This window comes from Dama dama, chromosome 10, assembly GCF_033118175.1.
Source record: "Dama dama isolate Ldn47 chromosome 10, ASM3311817v1, whole genome shotgun sequence".
NCBI lineage: Eukaryota > Metazoa > Chordata > Mammalia > Artiodactyla > Cervidae > Dama > Dama dama.
This window is the reverse complement of record NC_083690.1, coordinates 33,593,194-33,613,303: the sequence shown is the minus strand read 5'-3', so window position 1 is coordinate 33,613,303 and position 20,110 is coordinate 33,593,194. Positions and strand designations below refer to the sequence as shown.

General features: G+C 58.6%; 1 protein-coding gene across 6 annotated transcripts in view; it reads left to right on the top strand.

The window, feature by feature from the left end:
• Positions 1-20,110, top strand: part of GTF2IRD1 (GTF2I repeat domain containing 1) — a 116,036-nt gene that overhangs the window by 40,989 nt on the left and 54,937 nt on the right. For all 6 annotated transcript variants that reach the window (XM_061153392.1, XM_061153393.1, XM_061153394.1 and 3 more), the window contains exons 3-9: positions 1,565-1,706; positions 4,079-4,234; positions 6,615-6,798; positions 7,550-7,860; positions 8,869-8,958; positions 11,237-11,320; positions 16,491-16,674. In XM_061153392.1, coding sequence (XP_061009375.1) covers positions 1,565-1,706; positions 4,079-4,234; positions 6,615-6,798; positions 7,550-7,860; positions 8,869-8,958; positions 11,237-11,320; positions 16,491-16,674 — 1,151 coding nt within the window. The remainder of the gene's footprint in view (positions 1-1,564; positions 1,707-4,078; positions 4,235-6,614; positions 6,799-7,549; positions 7,861-8,868; positions 8,959-11,236; positions 11,321-16,490; positions 16,675-20,110) is intronic.

Sequence of the window (20,110 nt, the reverse complement as noted above, 5' to 3'; positions counted from 1 at the left end):
CCTTGGGCCGGGTCCTCAGGCAGTCTGCAGTGGAGGTGGGGGGAGGGCAAAGCGCTGTCTGCTCACCACCTCCCCCCATCCAGTCTCCGATCCTTTTCCAGACGCTTCCTTGTGACCCTCATTCTCTGTGCCTCTGGGCGAATCCGCTTCCTGCTGTGACCTCAGCTTCTTGGGCTGTGAAGTGACCACATAGCAGAGGCTCACCTCCAGCCCTGGTGGCCTCCCCTTGGAGACAGCTGAATCTATTTGTTTGTTTGTTTTACCATGTTGCCTCGGGGAAAAGGAGCGCAGGGTTTGGTTTTAATCTTAGAGAGAGGAAATCAACACCATCCCTGCCCCAGGGGACAGTCTTGCTGGCCCTATGTTCCCAGCTTCCTTAGGGCGATACCCGGCCAGAGCTGCCACTCAAGGCATGATCATGGCCCAGAGAGGGTGTAGAACCTGGCCTAGATCACATAGCGGCAGAATTGTGATTAGAAGCCAGACTTCTGACTGTCCACAGAGCGCTAACTCAGATAAAACCCAGCACTTATCAGACGCTGACTGCACACCTAAAGGAAATTAGTCCTAAATATTCATTGGAGGGACTGATGCTGAAGCTGAAGCTCCAATACTTTGGCCACCTGATGCAAAGAACTGACTCATTGGAAAAGACCTTGATGCTGGGAAAGCTTGAGGGCAGAAGGAGAAGGGGGCAACCAAGGATGAGATGGTTGGATGGCATCACCGACTCAATGGACATGTTAGAGCAAGCTCCGGGAGTTGGTGATGGACGGGGATGGACGCCTGGCATGCTGCAGCCCATGGGGTCGCAAAGAGTCGGATACAACAGAGCGACTGAACTGACTGGCTGACTGCATGCCACAAGCTTTGCAGACAGGTTTCCCAGTGAGGTAGGTTAGAGGCCTGAGATACTGGTGGTCTTGGTTGCAGGGCCCCCGTGTTAGGGCTTCCTATGCCATGGGCCTGCCAATCTCAACTCTGGGGCTGCAGAAAGAAACTCTTTGCCTCATCCCTGCACGTGCTGCCGTGGTTTAGAGGTTCTTTCCCACCAGCCAGGCCCCATTGAATCCCCAGAACAAGCCCATTGCCACTCTGGGAGCTGGACAGCTTGTCTCCATTTTACAGACTTAGAAACTGAGGCCCAGAAGAGGGCATGACTTTTAGGAAGAAGCTGATGCAGGATTAAAGCCTTGATTCTCCTGGGACCCGTCCCACCTCCTCTTCAGGGACTTAGAGCCCAGGACAGGATCGCCCCTGGGGCTGGGGCCAGGCCTGAGGCCAGAAGCCTGCCAAGAGCAGGAGGGCCTGGGGCTGGGACACAGATCTTGTGCGCCTTTGTCCTCCTCCAGAAACCATAACCTTGTCTTCTTCCCCTGACCTTGGCCAAGCTCTGTGGGGGTCGTTCATTCATTCCCACTGCAGCATCTAAGACCCAAGACGTTGAGCTGCTGGGGGGATCTCGGGCAGCTGGGGGCTCAGCTCTCACCCCCCCAAAGCTGGCCCTGGGGGTGTCTGGAGTGGGGGGCCCTTTCCCGAGCTCACATCCCTGCTCCCCACACAGTGCTCAGCGCTCTCCAAGCTGAACGCCGAGGTGGCCTGCGTCGCCGTGCATGATGAGAGCGCCTTCGTGGTCGGCACCGAGAAGGGGAGAATGTTCCTGAACGCACGCAAGGAGCTGCAGTCAGACTTCCTCAGGTTCTGCCGTGAGTACCTGGGGCTCCAGAGGGCCGGGGCCCGCCGTCCTGGAGGGCAGGAGAGCTGACCGCTCGCTGGGTCGGGGGAGACACAGGGCAAGCTGGGCGGGTGCAGGCTCCCAACGTGGCATTTTCGGGGCAGGATCACACTGCGTCCCTCGGCCAAGAGAGACGAGTTGACCCAACCCTGGGCGGTCCAGACGCGGCCGCCTCCATCCGCTTGGGGACAGAAGGGGACACTGAGGCCCAGCGCTGTGGCCCCGTTCCTGCACATCCCTGACGCGGGGACCGAGTCCACATGCTCAGCTAATATTTATTGAGCGCCTGCTGCGTGCGACACCCTTGAAGCACAAACTCCCTCGTCCTGACGTCAGTCCTGGGAGGCTGGCACTGACCCTGTCACAGTAACAGAATCTTGGAGCCGCCTGCTGGAGGTCCCCGGGGATGACGTGACTGAGGACTCCTCCAGCACGTAGGGAACGCTCTAGAAACAGGAGCAGTTAGGGCTGGGCCCCGGCGCTCTCTGCTGTTCCCAGAGGGCTCGGGACAGTCGCCCCTGGTGTACAGATGAGAACTTGAGATGCGGTGAGCGTAACCAGGCGGTGAGGGGCGCAAAACGCAGCTGACGGGTGATGGAGATGGGGTCTGCCCTTTCTTAATGGGGGGGTGCAGCGTGTGCACCCCTTGTGACCCCTGCCTAGGGCTCCTGGTCGCTCCCGGAAGAGATGCACCCTCTGAACTGTGAGCCACTAGCCCCGATCCAGAGGGGTCCCTCTGAAGCCCCCAACTCTTCAGTGCTACCTGGGCCTCCAGGGCTCCTCGGAAGCAGCCGGGCCTCTGCGTTCTCTCCTCCCCGCATCCCCGGTGCTCAGGCGCACACCCCCAGCTCCGTGCGTGTCCCTGCTCACCGCCGCCTCCGTCCCTCCTGTGCCCTCTTCTGACAGGCCCTCCCGCCCCCCTGTGCCTGGCAGACGTCGCCCCAGCCTTCAGACTCACACCCCTCCCGGCCTCATCCATGCCCCTCCGCCCCAGCGCCCAGGCCATGACTGCCCCCCACCCACTCCATGCATTCCTCCTGTGCCCACAACTTCCATCTGCACGCCTGGTGCCCCAGCTTGGCAGTGAGCTCCCCAGGGAGCGGGATCTTCTTCCCCTCTGTGGGAGGTTAGAGCCCAGGTGGGCATGCAAGCCCGTGGTTTGGGGGACCCAGAGCTCTTGGGGCTAAGAGCGGGCCCTGGAGCCAGACTCCTGGGGCTGAATCCTGGCTCGGCCACCTGCTGGGCCTCAGTCTTCTCATCTGTGAAAGGGGACCGCAGTGCTACCCTCTCCTGGGTCGAGCTGAGGATTAAACGAATTAATACATGGCAAGCACCTAGAACAGTGCCTGGCACATAGTTCACGCTCAATAAACGCCAGTCAGTTTTCCTCGCTGTTAGTAGCCCTTTCATTACCCCAGCCCTACCCACCCCTGCCCGGGGCTTGGACTCTTGGATTAGCCATTTCTGGGAAGGCTGACCCCCAGTGCTGGGACACATCATTGTATCATTACTGGGGACCAGCTGCCTCCCCAGCCAGCCCCCTCTCCCACCTGGCTCTCGGAACCTGTCCCCTCTCCAAGGTTGGGCAGGAGACCTGGATCTGGGTAGGGTGGGCAGTGGCGGGGGTCTGTGGCCCTCATGGGCCAGGCTGGGAGCCAGCCCGGAGCCTGGGGAAGGTGCACCTGGCTTCCCAGAGCCAGGCAGAGCCACTATTTATAGCGCCGGGAACTTGGCTGGTTTATTTCAAGCTTCACAGGTCCCCAAGGAGAGCAGACTCCAAGCTGAGAGGGGGGGCCCCCAGGCCCTCCTCTCATTCTCTTTCCAACAAAGTTTCTAGCATCTTCCCCATGCTCCCAGGCCCCCACCCTGGCCCAGCCTGGCATGAAGTGCTTCACAGCCCCCTTCAGCCTCCTGCTGGGGTCCCCATCATCTCCCCATATGGCAGAGCAGAAAGGTAGGACCTCGATTGGTTAAGACAGAAAGGGGTGATGGACCGGACACTCATTGAACCCCAGTTCTGCCCCAGGTCAGCTAGTCTCCCGTTGAGAGCTCAGAGACTGAGGCCCGGAGAGGGAAGGGACTTACCCAGGGTCAGCCGGTGAGTTAGAGGTAAGCAGGGATGCGTGCCCTGCGCTGAGTACTGGGCGCTCTGATGACCAGCCTGGCCCTAGGCAGGTGGCTGGGGCAGGCCTCACTCACTCATTAATCCTTCCTTCATTCCTCCGTGGGCACTCCGTGTTGGCTGCCCAGCCGCAGGACTCGACCTCAGCCAGGGACATCCCCGCTCACTGGGCTGGTGGTGACGCGAGAACTCACCACGGCCTCACCTGCTCTGTCCCGCAGGAGGGCCCCCGTTGAAGGAGCCGGAGGCAGAGCACCCCAAGAAGGTGCCACGGGGTGAGGGTGGCAGCCGGAACATCCCACGGTCTGCCCTGGAACATGGCTCGGACGTGTACCTTCTGCGGAAGATGGTAGAGGAGGTGTTTGATGTTCTTTATAGTAAGATCCTTCCTCATTCCATTTGGGGCCCCCAGGTGGGTGGGAGCCCCCGGCCCCACCCTCCCCAGCTGAGGAGGCCCCGCTCCCGCCACTGCAGGCCGTGGGCAAAACCTCAAGGCGTGGGGACCTTCTCCCCCTCACCCTCCAGCTCTCCCCTGTTCTGCATCCCCAGGCATGGATCTCCCAGCCCAGCCCCGTTTCCTTGAACCACCATCCCTGCCCTGATCGCCTAGCCTCCAGCTCTCTGCCGCCCCCCACCTGCCCTGTGCCAGGCATCTTCCTAAAGCACAGGTCTGACCACAGAGCTCTTTCCTCCACTCCCTTCTTGGGCTCCCCGTCACCCTGGGTGTGGCATCAGCCCCCACCCCAGCCTGCCAACCCCCCCTCCAGCCCTTCTGACCACCTTCCTCTGCTCCCACTCACTCTGGCTTCATTTCACACCTCCTCACCTTTGCTCTGCTGCGCCTGTCGGGCCGGCCCTTCTCCTCCTCTGTCTGGTGGACATGGCATTGCTGTCTGAGGCTCAGCTCCAGGAAGCCCCCAGCTCCCAGCTGGGTTAGGGTCCCCTGTGGGCACCCCCTGTGTCCTCACCCGGTTGCTCTCCAGGATCTGGGACCACGCCTGCACTTTCTGCTGTTTCTAGCTTGCAGTTTCAGAGCCCAGCAATAGCAGGAGCCCAGAGGGTGTTTGTTGAATGACTGAATGAGGTCTAACTGACCACCCAAGTCTTTCTTCTGGAGTGGGAAAAGGGGAAGGGATGCGCAGGCCTGGCCTCCCTCAGGAAATGTCAGATTGCCACCAGGTCTCTGGCCCAGTGGTGACTTCCACGCTCCCTGGGTGACCTCAGGCGGTCCCTTCCATCCCTAAGGGACTCCCTCCCCCTCTCCCCCGCCACCATTATTTCTCATCTGCATTATTCCTTCCCCTCCTGCAGCCTTTGGCTCTCTGGAGCAGAGGTCTGGGCGAGTAGGGAAACCCTGCTGGAGTCTAGATGTCAGTAGAAGGAAGCCAAGGGGAGTCAGGGTCTGGAGGCCCTGGGATGGGAGGACTGGTCACGCGTGGTGGGCTGTGTCACTGCAGAAAGTCTTGCCATATACAGGGCACATGCCCAGAGCCCTGCCCCTGCTCACGGCACCCCGACTGCCTGCCTGCCTCGGGCAGAATCAGAAGTGGCTACGAGGGGCGTAGCTTCCTTCTGGCTTCTGGTAGGTGCATGCTCAGTCGCTTCAGCCGTGTCCAACTCTTTGCAACCCCGTGGACCTTAGCCCCCTTGGGCTTCCCAGGTGGCGCTAGTGGTAACAAACCTGCATGAAATGAAAGAGACCTAGGAGATTCGGGTTTGACCCCTGAGTTGGGAAGATCCCCTGGAGGAGGTAAGGGCAACCCACTCCAGTATTCTTGCCTGGAGAATCTCAAGGACAGAGGAGCCTGGCAGGTCATGGTTCACAGGGTCACAAAGAGTCAGACATGACTGAAGTGACTTAGCAGGCCTACATGCACAGATTATAGCCCACCAGGCTCTTCGGTCCCTGGGATCCTCCAGGCAGGAATACTGGAGTGGGCTGCCATTTGCTCCTCCAGGGGATTTTCCAGACCCAGGGATCGAACCTGAGCCCCTTATGTCTCCTGCATTGGCAGGCAGGTTCTTTACCACTAGCGCCACCTGGGAAGCCCTCAGCCTCCTGGCGGGGGGCGGCAGAAGTCCGTGAGCCCAGGCCCCTCGCCACCCCTTCCATCCCCCCTTCCCTCATGCTCACCATCTTTTTTTTTTGGCCACACCATGTGGCATGTGTGGGATCTTCCTTAGTACCCCAGCCAGGGACCAGACTTGCGCCCCTGCATTGGGAGTGTGGAGTCTTGATCACGGGCCTACCAGGGACGTCCTTCCCCATCTTCTCAGCCTGTCTGTTCTGTCTCTCGCTTCGTCTCCATCCCTCGCGTCCTCCCCTGCCCTCCCCTCTCTCATCCTTTCTCCTTCGTCCCCGCAGCAGTTGCCCTTCCCCTGTGTATTCTCTGTCTCTCACCGCGCCCCCCTCCTCACCTCCTGCCTGAGCCCCTGGCCCTGCTTTCCCTTCCACCCAGAAGCCCGGAGAAGAGAGTGGCAGGGAAGCCAGGGGACCCCTTTGATGGGCAGCCACGGCCCTCAGCTGCAGACAGCAGGGAGGTGGGGGGGCCATCCACAGCCCCCACCCGCTCCACCTGCAGGGGGTCAGTCTGTGTGAGGTTTGCAACTGAAGGGGCCCGTGGGGTCCAGTCTCCTGGGGACCCGGCACCGTAGGGAGTGGCTCAGCATGGCCCCAGCTCTGGGGCGCGCCCGGCCCCCGCCCCGGCCTGGCTGCCCTCTCATCAGGCCTCTCTCCTCCACCCCCTGCGCCCGCAGGCGAGGCCCTGGGGAGGGCCAGCGTGGTGCCGCTGCCCTACGAGCGGCTGCTCCGGGAGCCGGGGCTGCTGGCCGTGCAGGGGCTGCCCGAGGGCCTGGCCTTCCGGAGGCCGGCCGAGTACGACCCCAAGGCCCTCATGGCCATCCTGGAGCACAGCCACCGGATCCGCTTCAAGCTCAAGAGGTGAGTGAGGCCGCCGGCCCGGGAGTAGCCGAGAGCCAGTAGCCGGACTGTGGGGGCCGGGCCAGGCGATGACCTTCCGTGCTGTGGCCGCTGGCCCAGCCGGAGGGGAGGGGACTTCAGATTCCCAACCGGGGACCCTGCTTGTAAGAGCTCCCAGTCTGACGGCAGGAGTGAGGCAGAAACGCAGGCACAGAGCGTGCTCCAAGCCAGCTGTCGAGTCACAGAAGTCTTCCCTGGGGACTTCCATGTGCAGAGAGGCTCGGTTGGGGAAGAGAGAGCACCGGCAGCCCCGCAGGTATCAGGAACAGCCTGTGTGGAGGCGGGAAGCCGCATCGTGGTGCTCCTTGGGGTTGTCAAGCAAGGTTCCATTAGGGGCTGGTGGGTGGGGGAGGGTACCGATCACCCGGTCAGCCGGGAAGCAGCCTGAGCCACCCATCGGGGCTAGGGCACCGCGGCCAGAACATGAACCCGGGGAGGAAGGATGTGTTAGGAGGTGAAAGCCGATTGGCTGCAGCTGAAAGGATGCGATGGGTGGCCGCGGGGCACAGAGGTCGAGGGGCAGGGCCCCGGTCCTCGGGGAGGGTCCAGGCACAGCACCCTGGACATGTCACACCCCCGCCTGTAAATGAGGACTCGCTCCCGTCCCGCGTGCCTCACAGGCTGTCGTGCTCTGGGCAGGGAGGGCTGGGGGCAGACGTAGCCCTGGCTGGACAGGGGTGCGAAGCCATCGCGTGTCCTTTCCCTCACCCAGGCCGCTCGAGGATGGCGGGCGGGACTCGAAGGCCCTGGTGGAGCTGAATGGCGTCTCTCTGCTAGCCAAGGGGGCTCGGGACTGTGGCCTGCACAGCCAGACCCCCAAGGGGCCACCCCAGGACCTGCCCCCCACCGCCCCCTCCTCGTCCGTGGCCAGCTTTCTGTACAGCACGGCCCTCCCCAACCACACCGTGCGGGAGCTCAAGCAGGAGGCGCCCGCCTGCCCGCTTGGCCCCAGCGACCTGGGCCTCGGCCGGCCCGGGCCGGAGCCCAAGGCCCCCGCTGCCCAGGACTTCCCGGACTGCTGTGGTAAGCTGCTTCCGGGACCCCTGAGTCTGGGAGTGGGACAGAGGTCACTCCTGCAGGGGCAGCTTCCCAGGGGAGGTCGCGGTGCTCAGGGCTGCAGGAGGCATCTTGGAGCCAGGGGCTGGGGCGGGGCAGCTGGCGTCCTAGCTTAGACTCAGTCAGACCCCATCCTCCGCCCAGTCATCTGTGATCTGGGGCAAGAGATGCCCAAGAGGATCCCCAGGGGAGTCTCTGGGGGGGGAGAGTAAGCATACCAATCAGGTCCATGCATAATGAGCACCTACTGCATACCCAGCATGGAGTAGGGGGTACCAGAAACAAGGAAAAACTGGGCATGAGAAAGACCTGTATCCTTATTTTGGCCCCTCTACAGAGTGGCTGTGTGTTCCAGGGCAAATCTGTCTACCTCTCTGAGCCTCAGGTTCCTCCTCTGTAAAATGGAGATGCTGAGAGTACCTGTCTAGCTGGATTATCACCGTGATGAAATGACGGAGCGCGTTAGCAGTGCGCATTCTCGGGCCCAGCCGCAGGCCTGCTGAATCCGGCACTTTGCGGGTGGGGCCCAGCCTCCTGCAAACTGACAGGTGTGCCAAGTGGTTCCAGTGGGTGCCCAAGTTTGAGAAGCACTGTACTCAAGCGCCGAGTGCAATGCTTGGCACAGAGTAGGTGCTCTTGAGTCATGAGAAGGAGAAAAGGGACCCCACCCACCGCTCCACAGTGTCGGCAGAGCAGGAGGACAGGGCTTGTATGCCTGAAATGTGTCCCCGCCTGTAAAAGGGGAGCTGGGACTTTCTTCCCCATCTGCCATCCAGAGAGCAGACTCTGCTGCAGCTGTCTCAGGCCTCTGGTCAGCGAACCTGCCTTGCGTTCCTGATCACGGGGCTCGGTTCTGTGTTCTCCCTGGTGGGGGAAATGTTACCCCAGAGCTCCAACCTATGCACCCAGGCCAGATCTAGGGGAACCCCTCTTAGGGCCCACCTTGAACCTGTACCTTTCCGCTCCCTTGTCCAGGACAGAAGCCCACTGGTCCTGGAGGTCCTCTCATTCAGAACGTCCATGCCTCTAAGCGGATCCTCTTCTCCATCGTCCATGACAAGTCAGGTAGGACAGTGCCCGTGGCAGCACCCTGCCCAGAGTGGGGATCCAGGACTGGGGTGGTGCCTCCTGGCATGGATGTGTGTCCCCTGAGTCTTTTTGAAAGATAGGAGGACCAGCACTGCATAAGGGACTTGTGAGTAAAACCAATATGTAATAGTTACACAGTGCTGTGTAACAAATTGCCCCAAAACTTAAAACGACAAGCACTGATGCCTGATGGTTTCTGTGGATCAGGAATTCAGGAGCAGGGTGGCCAGGTGGTTATGGTTTTGGTATCTCTCATGAGGCTGTGATCAAGATGTCAGCTGGGGCTATGATCATCTGAAGGCTTGGCTGGGGCCAGAGGATCCACTTCAGCCTCGCCCATGTGGCTGTTGGCAGGGTTTGTATTCCTTACTGCGTGGGCCTCTACAGGGCTGCTTGAGTACCCTCACAATGCGGCAGCTGGCTTCCTGGAATTAGTGATCTGAGAGAGTGAGGAGGGAGCCACGTGTCTTTTATGACCCAGCCTTGGAAATCACTTGTCACTTCTGCCATGTTCTACCCATCAGAAGCCAGGAACCTGGGACTTTGCTGGCGGTCCAGTGGTTAGGACTCCATGCTTCCACTGCCGGGGGCACAGGTTCAGTTGCTGGTCAGGGAACCAAGATCCTGCAAGCTGCATGGCATGGCCATAAAAAAAAAATGAAGCCAAGAACTTGATCCAGTTCATACTCAAAGGGGAGAGAGAGGAATTAAACTCCACCTTGTGAAGGGACAGGTGTCCAAGAAGTATGTGGCCAGATGGACAGATATTTTTTGTTTTAATTTCAGGCCCTTCAGGCAAGGGAGAGGCTTCTTAAGAATATGTTTATTTACTCGTTCGGCTGTGCCAGGCCTTTGTTGCAGCATGCAGGATCTTTAGTTGGGGCACGTGAATTCTTAGTTGTGGCTTATGGGATCTAGTTCCCCGACCAGGGATCAATCCCAGGCCCCCTGCTTTGGGAGTCCAGAGTCTTAGCCACTGGACCACCAGGGAAGTCCTGTGGACACATTTTTAAAGTACCACGCAATATAGGGAACAGGAAAATGTGGAATTCATTTATACCAGAAAAAGGATGAAGTAAGATTTTGCAGCAACTTTGCCTTGTGGAGGTCTCAGCCTCACTTCGATGAGAGGTTCCTTAAGAAACCTAGTGTCCTGGGATCAGAATAGAGACCCCTGACTGCCCCCGAACAAGGTTCATGTCAGGCAGGGAGGGGGCCTGGATGTTCACGCTCAACAGCCTTGTGGAAGGCCACTGTGGGCAAGGGATCCAAGCTGAGACAGAATCTCACCAGGTTCTAGCTGGGTGATCTCAGGCAAGTTACTTAGTCTCCCTGAGACTCAGTTTCCCCACCTACAAAATGGAAATAATGCTACGTTTGCAATCTGTGTTTACAGATTGTCCTGAGGGGTTAACTAGGATATTGCGTGCTAAACTGCTTCTGTCATGTCCAACTCTTTGCGACCCTGTGGGCTGTAGCCCACCAGGCTCCTCTGTCCATGGGATTCTCCAGGCAAGAATACTGGAGTGGGTTGCCATGCCCTCCTCCAGGGGATCTTCACCCAGGGATTGAACCCGCATCTCTTACATCTCCTACATTGGCAGGCTGGTTCTTTACCACTAGTAACACCTGGGAAGCCCCAACTAGGATGTTACATATGTACAAAGTACTTAGCCCAGATAACCACTTAGTAAATTAAAGATGTTCCTTTTATAATTTTAACGAACCAAATGATCTCTTTAGTGATTCATGCTAAATTGAGGCAGAGACTTTGGCTTTGTGGGAGAGGCCAGCAGGGCTGAGGGTTCGAGGGGACACCGCCAAGGCCAGAGCTGGTTGAGAACCCGGTTGCATCAGACGTGACGGTTAGGTTTCGAAGGTCGAGACTCAGGAGAGGCCCAGGATGGACTGGTTGTGCCTGCATGATACGCACTGCCCATGGGGCAGACCGGGGGCTTCCCAGGTGGCTCAGTGGGTAAAGAATCCACCTGCAATGCAGGAGACACGAGTTCGATCCCTGGGTCGGGACGATCCCCTAGAGAAGGAGGGAATGGCGACCCCCTCCAGTATTCTTGCCTGGAGAATCCCATGGACGGAGGAGCCTGGCGGGCTGCAGTCCACGGGGTCGCAAAGAGTCAGGCATGACTGCAGAAATAGGGCACACACGTGCGGTGGGTGGACAGAGGCCAGAGGCCTCCAGACCGTGGGGTCCCCGCTCGGACGGGCCTCACTCATCCCTCCTGTGTTTTGATAGAGAAATGGGACGCCTTCATCAAGGAAACCGAGGACATCAACACCCTGCGGGAGTGCGTGCAGATCCTGTTTAACAGCAGATATGGTGAGTGGGCGGCGGGCCCGCGGGGTGGCCCTGGCAGCGCGCTGAGCAGCTCATTATGTGGCAATCACTCGTGTTCCCCAACATGACAGCGGGAGCCATATGCTGGCACCCGCGCGCCGTCAACGCAAATGTCGTCTCCTGTCTGGGGAGGGGGCGGTTGTGTCAATATTTCCCTTCCAGATTCCCCGGGGCTGGGGGCGGGACTGATGGCCTAGCCCTAGACTTTGACTCACCTGTGGGAGGCGGGCCGGAAACGTGGTGGGGCGACTGCCCATCTAGGGGACCATCCAGAAAAATGTTTGTCGGCCTCGCATGCCCACAAGCTCCCCATCGCACCGTGCCATATCCTATCACCTCACTTGTGTACCCTTCTTGGCATGCCCCCTGCCCGGCGAGCTCTTTGCAGGTTTTTCGGACCAGACTCCTTACTTGTTCTTCAAAACTCAGTCTGGGCCCCAAAATCCCCGATGGTTTCCTCTCTGTTCCGTGTCGCATGCGTGATGCACCATGTCTGTATCTGTCCCCAGACAGCCCTGGCCCCTCGGTGTCCCTGGCACCCAGGACAGAGCTGGGCTCAGAGCGCGTCAGCTCACAGTATTCCGGGAGACAGGCACAGGTGGTAACTGGGGCCGGGGTGGGGGGGTCTTCCACAAGGTGGTTCTTCAGCCAGGTGAGCAGGGCAGCCACTGTCGGCTCGGAGGCTGGGGCCAGACCTGTAAACTCACGCTGAGACCCGGGATCCCCAAGTCCCCCCCACCCCTGGTCCCCTCACTGGCTCAGCCTCTGTTGCACTCTGCCTGTGAGCCCCACTCAATGATCAGCTGCAGTGTGGCCCTGGCCAGGGTGGGATGAGATGACGCAGGTACCCCCAGATCACTCGGCACGCAGCTGTGATGTCACTGACTCACTGGCATCGTGCAGCCCCCCGGGGGGTGGTCCCTCTGCATGAGGATACCGAAGGAGGAGGCCGGGGGGAGGGGGCACCACCCAGAGCTACAGGGACAGAGAGGAGGGTCCGGGACCTGCGGAACTGCTGCTCCTGTGGGGTCAGGGGAGAGCACCGCCCTGGGAGTCCACGGCCACTTGCCAGATGCCCTGGAGTTGCCCAGTCCTCCCTAACCTTGGCCTTCTCACCATGACCAGACCGACCCAAATCAAGACGGCTTCACTGCCCTCCCTCCCCTCCTTGTTGTTGTTCACTTACCAAGTTGTGTCCGACTCTTTTGTGACGCCACGGACTGTAGCCCTCTAGGCTCCTCCGTCCATGGGGTTCTCCAGGCAAGAATACTGGAGTGGGTTGCCATTTCCTTCTCTGGGGGATCTTCCCGACCCAGGGATTGAACCCGGGTCTCCTGCTTGGCAGGTGGATTCAATACCACTGAGCCACCTGGCCAGCCCCTCTCCCCCCTTGCTTGCCTAAAAAAATAAACCCTCTTCCTCTGCTCACAGCACTTCTAACAGCAGAAATCTGTGTTTTCCATATCACGCAACCCTCCAGTTCTGTGGACACTAGCTGGGGGCCCAACATCTTGTTTCAGTTCTGACCCTAACTGCCCGGAGTTACAGACTGCCCCCCAGGTTAAGGGCGCAGTCCCTCAAGACTGCACCCCTGCTTCAGACACCATTCACAAGTAATGGGTCCCCAGGGTACCCACACTTCTGTCCAACTTGTCTACCCATCTGCAGTTCCCACCACCCCCTCCGGGGATTTAGCGATTTGCCAGAAGGATTGCCAGGTGGCTCAGCGGTGAGGCATCCACCTGCCAATGCAGGAGGCTCAGGAGATACGGGTTTGATCCCTGGGTCGGGGAGATCCCCTGGAGGAGAAATGGGAACCCACTCCAGTATCATCACCTGGACAGAGGAGCCTGGCGGGCTATAGTCCATGTGGTCTCAAAGCGTCGGACACAACTGAAGCGACTAAGCAAACATACACACACACACACACGCATACACACACACACCAGAATTGAAGATCACATGTGTACTTAACTATGTCACATACCGCACTTGCTGCTTCCCTTTTTTCACAAAAATTAATGTTATTGATTTATCTTGTCTGTGCTGGGTCTGTGTTGCTGCACAGGCTTCTCTCTAGTTGCGAGGCTCAGGGGCTGCTCTCTAGATGTGGCGTGTGGGCTTCTCTTGTTGCGGAGCATGGGCTCTGGGGCACAGGCTCAGGGGCTGTGGTGCACGGGCTTAGTTGCCCAGAGGCACGTGGGATCTTCCCCGATCAGGGACTGGCCCCACGTCTCCTGCATTGGCCACTGGGTTCCTCACCACCGAGCCCCCAGGGAAGCCCCCTTTCTCCCTTCCTTTTGGCTCTCACTCGTTGACCTGTTGGCTCCCTTCTCAGTCATGCGTTTTGAGCCCCCGACCTTGTGCCAGGCACTCAGACCGGCTCTGGTCTCAAGGTGCTTCAGCAGGTGCCTGAAGATGTGTCTGCGGCGGTACGCAGTGGTATACGGTAGTGCGTGCTGGTGTGTCGTAGCATGCAGGGGGTGGGGGGCCTTAGAAAGGGAGGATGACTCAGAGCCAGGCTTGGAGAGTCAGGGGTGGCTTCCTGGAGGAGGTGTTTTTTGATCCACCCTGGGGCTGGGGAGGCTTGAGTCCCGTGGGCTTAGTGGGCTGGGCCGTCCGGGTTGGGGTGGGGCTGAGCGAGGCGGGGTACTGCAGAGGACTCTCAGCACCTGAGCTTCTCCCCTTCCTCCCCAGGCAGGTGTGAGCCGGAAGGGGGAGCAGAGAGAGGGTAGCTGGGGAAGGCTGGGTCCGTCTGCAGTGGATGGGTTCTGCCCTCACCGCGTGGGCGCGGCAGGTGCCAGTCTTTAGCCTGTTGTGTGTGCTGGATGTTTCCAGAATGTTGCGCCTGTCCCCAAGGCCAGCACCGGGGCCCACCACCGTGGCCAAACCCAAGGAGGAGTGTTGGGGTTGAAGTGGTTGAGACCTCGCCCCTCCTCAGGCCAGGGCTCCCTCTGAGCTGTCCCTTCGGCTCCCCAGGGGAGAAGCTGCCCCCCACGAGTATTGGGAGACCCTCTGGGTGGGTGAGGACGTTGTCTGGATGCCTGAAGCGTCCCACAGACCCAGGACTTGCAGATCTTGCTCCTGGTCCCCACCCCTGCCGTTTCAGCTCCCAACTCTGGGCAAAGTGGGCCAGTGATGGGGCTGGAGGTGCAAAGGGAAAAAACCAGAAAAGAAATGCGGGGACCCCAGCCTTCAGGAAGCCTCAACCATCTCTACCACTGAGGAGAGGTTGAAATGACACAAGGGCCCAAGGATTGTACATGGGGGCTCCATCCGCCCCTTCCAAGCAGTCAGCAGCTGGGGCTTCTGTGAACCAGATCTCTGTCCGGGCCGGTGGCAGGACAGGTCCAGCAAGTCAGATGAACCCGAGTGGAGTTGGATTCACATGGACTCGAAAAACCCAAGAACCCATCACTCAAGTACTAAGGCTGGGGGGTGGCTGGTGATACTCGGGAACCGGTGCGGGGGGTGGGGGAGAAATGGTTTGACAGCTGCTGAGATTTCGAGGGTTTAATTAGACAACAAGCCAAGTGTGATCTTCACAGTGGGATCTGGCTGCCAAAGCCGCCAACGCAGACCTGGGCTGCGTCAACAGAGAAACAGTCTTGGCGGCACCCCAGGGAGCATCCCGGACAGGGACTCTGCCCTGCCCGGGGTCCCGGCGTGGCTGACGGCAGGGAAGGCGGTCCAGGTCTGGGCTGGCACTTGTCTGGATGCAGATGAAGCCTGGCATGACCCGAGGAGCCAGGCCAGGATGGAGAGCAGCCTGAGGGGCAGAGAGGAGCTGGCGGGGCCTTGGGACAGGCTGGAGACACCCTTGGGCGAGGCATGAGCAAAGCAGACACCTGGCCCAGCTTTGTCTCCCAGGCCTTGGGGCCCCATGATAGCACCATCAAGCCCATATTAGGCATTCAAAACTATTGGGTGAGAGAATAAATGAAAAGGAGGAGCCTGATGGCCCAGTGGTTAAGAATCCATCTTGCAATGCAGGGAACGTGGGTTCGATCCCTGATTGGGGAACTAAGGTCCCACATGCCATGGAGCAGCTAAGCCCGCACGTGTCAACTTCTGAGCCCACGCATCACAAGGAAAGACCCTGCGTGCCACAACTAAGACCCGATGCAGTCAAATTAATTAATGAATTATTTAAAATACTAAAAAAGAGCATAAAAGAAGAAGCTGGGGTGTATGAGTGACTGAAATGACAGGACCACACCACATGGTCTGGAAGAAAAGAACAAAGAACCACTTCCCGAGCTCGGATTCCGTCTGCATTGCTGTTGGCAAAGCTGTCCGCTTCTGGCGGCGTCTCATCTATGTCACTGACGAGGGAGCAGGGCACTGGGCCCCTCCCTGGAGGAGAGGGCATGCCTGTCTGACCGGAAGCATCTTGCCAAGAGCCCAGCATGAGCCTGGAAGCTTCCTGAAGCCGCTCATTCACTCCCAGATACACAGGGAGCATCTACTGTGTGCCCTGGCCTAGTTCAGTCCCAAACAGTGAACCAATGCACAGATAAATGTGTTTGTAACGTCAGGTTATGATAAGTGTGGGATGAAAAACAAATCAGGGTGGGCTTGGGAGGGAAGGAGGGGGCTGCTTTAGGCTGGTAAGGTGACAGTTGAGCAGATGCTTGAATGGAGAGAGGGAAGGAAGGAAGGCTATTGTGATCTGGGAGAAGAGTGTTTGAGTAGACAGAAGAGCAGGTGCAAAGGCCCTGGGGTGAGTGTGTGCCTGGCACATTAGGGAAGCAATGGGGAGGCTGGAGAGGAACTTCCCTGGTTGTCCAGTGATTAAGACCCCGCCCTCCAACTCCTGATCAGGGAACTAAGATCTCACATGGCAAAAGAAAGAAAAAAGAAAGCTGGAGAGACTAGGGTGAGCAAGCAGAGAGTGGTGAAAGGAGAGAGACAAGGTCAGAGGTTCTGGTCACATAGGGCTTTGTAGGACTTTGGTTGTTGCTGAGTGGGATGGGAGACTATGGGCGTTTTTTGAAGAGCAGAGTGACATATTTCAGGACGATCCCCTCTGGCTGCTGTGTGGCCAGAGTGGTTGGTACCTGGGAGGTGGGAGGTGGTGATGACCAGGCCCTGGGGCCCCACATGTCCTGCAGCCTCCATCCCGCGTTCAGCCTTGCCGTTGCCCTTCCAGCGGAAGCCCTGGGCCTGGACCACATGGTCCCCGTCCCCTACAGGAAGATCGCCTGCGACCCAGAGGCTGTGGAGATCGTGGGCATCCCAGACAAGATCCCCTTCAAGCGCCCCTGCACCTACGGAGTCCCCAAGCTGAAGCGGATCCTGGAGGAGCGGCACAGCATCCACTTTGTCATTAAGAGGTAGGGGGCGGGGTGCAGGGGAGCCCGCGCTCGGGGTACCGGGGTGGCGGGGCTGGGCAGGGGGTGACAACAGGCATGACGCGGGGCCCTGGGGCGGTGACAGGGGGTTGGGGTGAACGAAGGGATTCTCTGACAGTTGTGTGGCCTCCTCCTCCTGGCCCCTTCTGAGAATGAAATGGAAAAATGGAGGCACAGTGCTTGGCCCACGTGGGCACTTGCTAAGTTTTTAGAGGTGTTTTCCTGCCCCTAAAGAAGACCTGAGGGTTTCATGGTGGTGCAGTGGTGAAGAATCCAGCTGCCAATGCAGGAGACGCGGGTTCCATCCCTGGGTCAGGAAGACCCCCTGGAGGAGAAAATGGCAACCCACTCCAGTATTCTTGCCTGGGAAATCCCATGGTCAGAGGGGCCTGGCGGGCTACAGTCTATGGGGTCACAGAAGAGTCGGACACGACTGTGTATCTAAACAGCAACAATAAAGAAGACCTGAGGCCTTTGCCCTTAACTGGCTTCAGAGGGGGCCCACCTGAGCTCAGGCGGGACTGGGCCGCCTTTCGCCTTCTGAGCCTCCCACTGGGTGGCCCCGCCTGCTGCTAGCTTGTCTGCCTTCCCTGTTCCTCCAGGTGACCAGTTTCCCGGGGCAGGTGGGTGGGAGAGGGCAGGCACGACGGACTCCAGAACGGCAGCCCCTGCTCCTAGACCTAGACCTACCCCCTGCTCCCGCATCGCCCACCGCCGCCTTGTCTCCCAACTCCCACAGGGGGCCTTGCCCTCACATCCGGCTCAACTCACTGCCGAGCCAGCGTCTCCAGGCAAGGCCAGGCTTCCTGGGATGCTTCCTCCTAAATAGTTAGAGATGATAGGGAGGGGGCCAGAGGCCATTCTGTCTAGCTCCCTGCCTCCAGTGGCCCTGATTGCATTGGCCCCCTCCCAGGCGTCTGTTCCGGGAGCTCTCTGGGGGCGCACTCCCACTGTGTGCGTGGACTCACATGCCCGCTTGCGTGTTTGATGCGCTAGACTGTAAGCTGGGGCTTTGTGGCTGGTTGCCTAATCCCCAGCACCCACAGCAGTTCCTGGTATGCATGAGATGCCAATACCTATCTGTGGAACAGATGAATGGATGGATGGATGTAAGTGCTTGTCCAAATTTGGACTCGTGCCATCTGATTTCTTAGAGCTTAGGAAATAAACAGGGTGATAGGAGAAAGGAAAAATGGTGGGGGGAGGGGGTGGTGAATAACCATTGAAGGTGGTCAGGAGGTCTCTGAAGGTCCCATCGGTTAAGCCAGACCTGGAGGCTGAGAAGGGCCGCCCACACCCAGCTGGGCAGTGTCTGGGCAAAAGAATTGACCTCAGTGAGCAGCCCAGACGCCCGGGGTGCCAGAGAGTGGGGATTGTCTTTGAGAGCATGCCATTGTTCTGGAGCCTTGGGAAGGACCTCTGTAGGGTTGCTCGATGCCAGCCTGGCTCCTAGAATGGACTCTAGGAAGCAGAGCAGGAGACTGGTGTGAGTTGGTGACTGCAGCCACAGGCCTGGTCGGCATGATGGGTGGAGGTAGAGAAGTGGCTGGATTGGGGATCGAATCTGAGCGGTGATGCCGATGGCATGTGTTGGTGGGTGGACCGAGGAAATGGGGTGTGGGGGCGGGGAAGAAGGATCACCCCCACATGGCTGCTTGAGTTCCTCTTGGAGATGCTCAGGAGATGAAATTTTCAGAGGCCCCACTGAGAGTTCAGAAGCTCAGGTCTGAGTTGGAGATAGAAATCTGAGAGTTGCAGACTTCCTTGGTGGTCCAGTGGTTAAGACTTCACGCTCCCAGTGCAGAGGGCTTGGGTTCAATCCCTGGTCGGGGAACTAAGATCCCTCATGCCATGCAGCATGGCTAAAAAAAAAACTATAAAAAATCTTGAGAGTTGGCAGTGTGGTCCAGGAAGGGATCACAGGGCAGAGGAGAGAAATAGAAATGAGCAGAGAAGAGGGCCCACATTGGACCCTGGGATCTCCATGTTAGAGGCTGGGGTCAGGAAGGGAAGGGGTCGCCAGAAGAGGAAGCTGAGCATGGCCCAGAGCTGGGCAGGCATCTCGCTGCCACTGAGGGTGGTGACTCCGAAAGTCAACTCTAACGGCGGGGGACCCCCTCTCAGAACCCTTCACCATGTGACCGCTCCCAGGGTAACCCGCTGTCATCCATCGGCCACCTCCATACACACCTTGGTTTCTCTGCACCTTCCCTCCTGGTTCCCTGAGCTCCTGCTGCCTCCCCTGTCTCCATCCTTTGCTGAAACCCTTCCCTCTGCCTGGAGCTGCTCCCCACCCTCCTTCCCATCTGTCTTGTCTTTCAAGGGTCCCTTTCCTGCCTGGAAGCTGCCCGTTGTCCTCCTTCAGAAAGAATTTACCCCTCCAGCAGCAGGTGGCTTCTTCCCCCCATCAGCGCCCCCACGAGCCCTCCATCACACGGGTGGCAGTGGGACCACCTCTGAGCCGCCTCTTGTGCCCTTGTCCCCTCCCCAGGGCAGGGATCCCACTTGATAAATCACTCTGGAGGTGATTTGAAATCAAGTGCCCTTTTTTCGGGAAGTGCCTACTGTTGTCTAGCTTAAATCTCTCTTGCTGCTGCCTGGGTCCTTTGTCTTCAGTTGTCTCCTGGTAGCGAGGGAGAGGGAGCAGAAAGCAGCAAGGACACCCCAGTAACCCTTTACATGCTGACTGTGGTGTTTGCGTCCTCACTGTGACTGACCTTCATCTCCCTCTAGCCAAACTGCAGTTCATTTAATCCGTCACTAGTATTTGCCAGGCGCCTCCTGCAGGCCGAGCCCTTCACTGAGTTCTACTGAGGACCTCATGAAATGGCAGGCACAGTCCTCACCTGCCCCCAGGAGTGATGGTCACTCCTGTAATGAGTCCCGGGAGAATCAAAACAACTTGTTTTCAGGTGCAGACTTGGTGGCATCTGAGCAGCAAGCCTGTGGGACTTCCTGGAGGAGGAAGCTCGGAATCAGGCAGACCGGACTTGAAATCACATGCTGTGTGATAAGCTTGAATAGCACTTCTCTTCTAAGCTTCACTGTCTTCATTTGTGAAAACGGAGATAATGGTGCCCACACCCCCCACTGACATAGTCCAGTGGCTAAGACTCTGCACTCCCAATGCAGGGGGCCTGGGTTTGATCCCTGGTCAGGGAACTAGATCCCTCATGCCACAAGAAAGAATTTGCATGCACAACTAAAGATCCCCCATGCCGCAACTAAGTCCCGACACAGCCAAATAAATTTTTTTTTTAAAAAATGATGCCCCACCTTTCAGGTGTTTCTCAGCCTAAAATGAGGAGGTGGCTCTAACATACCTGGCCTGTAGTAGCTGCTCAATAAACACAAGGCCTTTCCCTTGACCTCATCTCCCTCCATATAGGCGAGTACTTGAACATGTCAGTGCCGACAA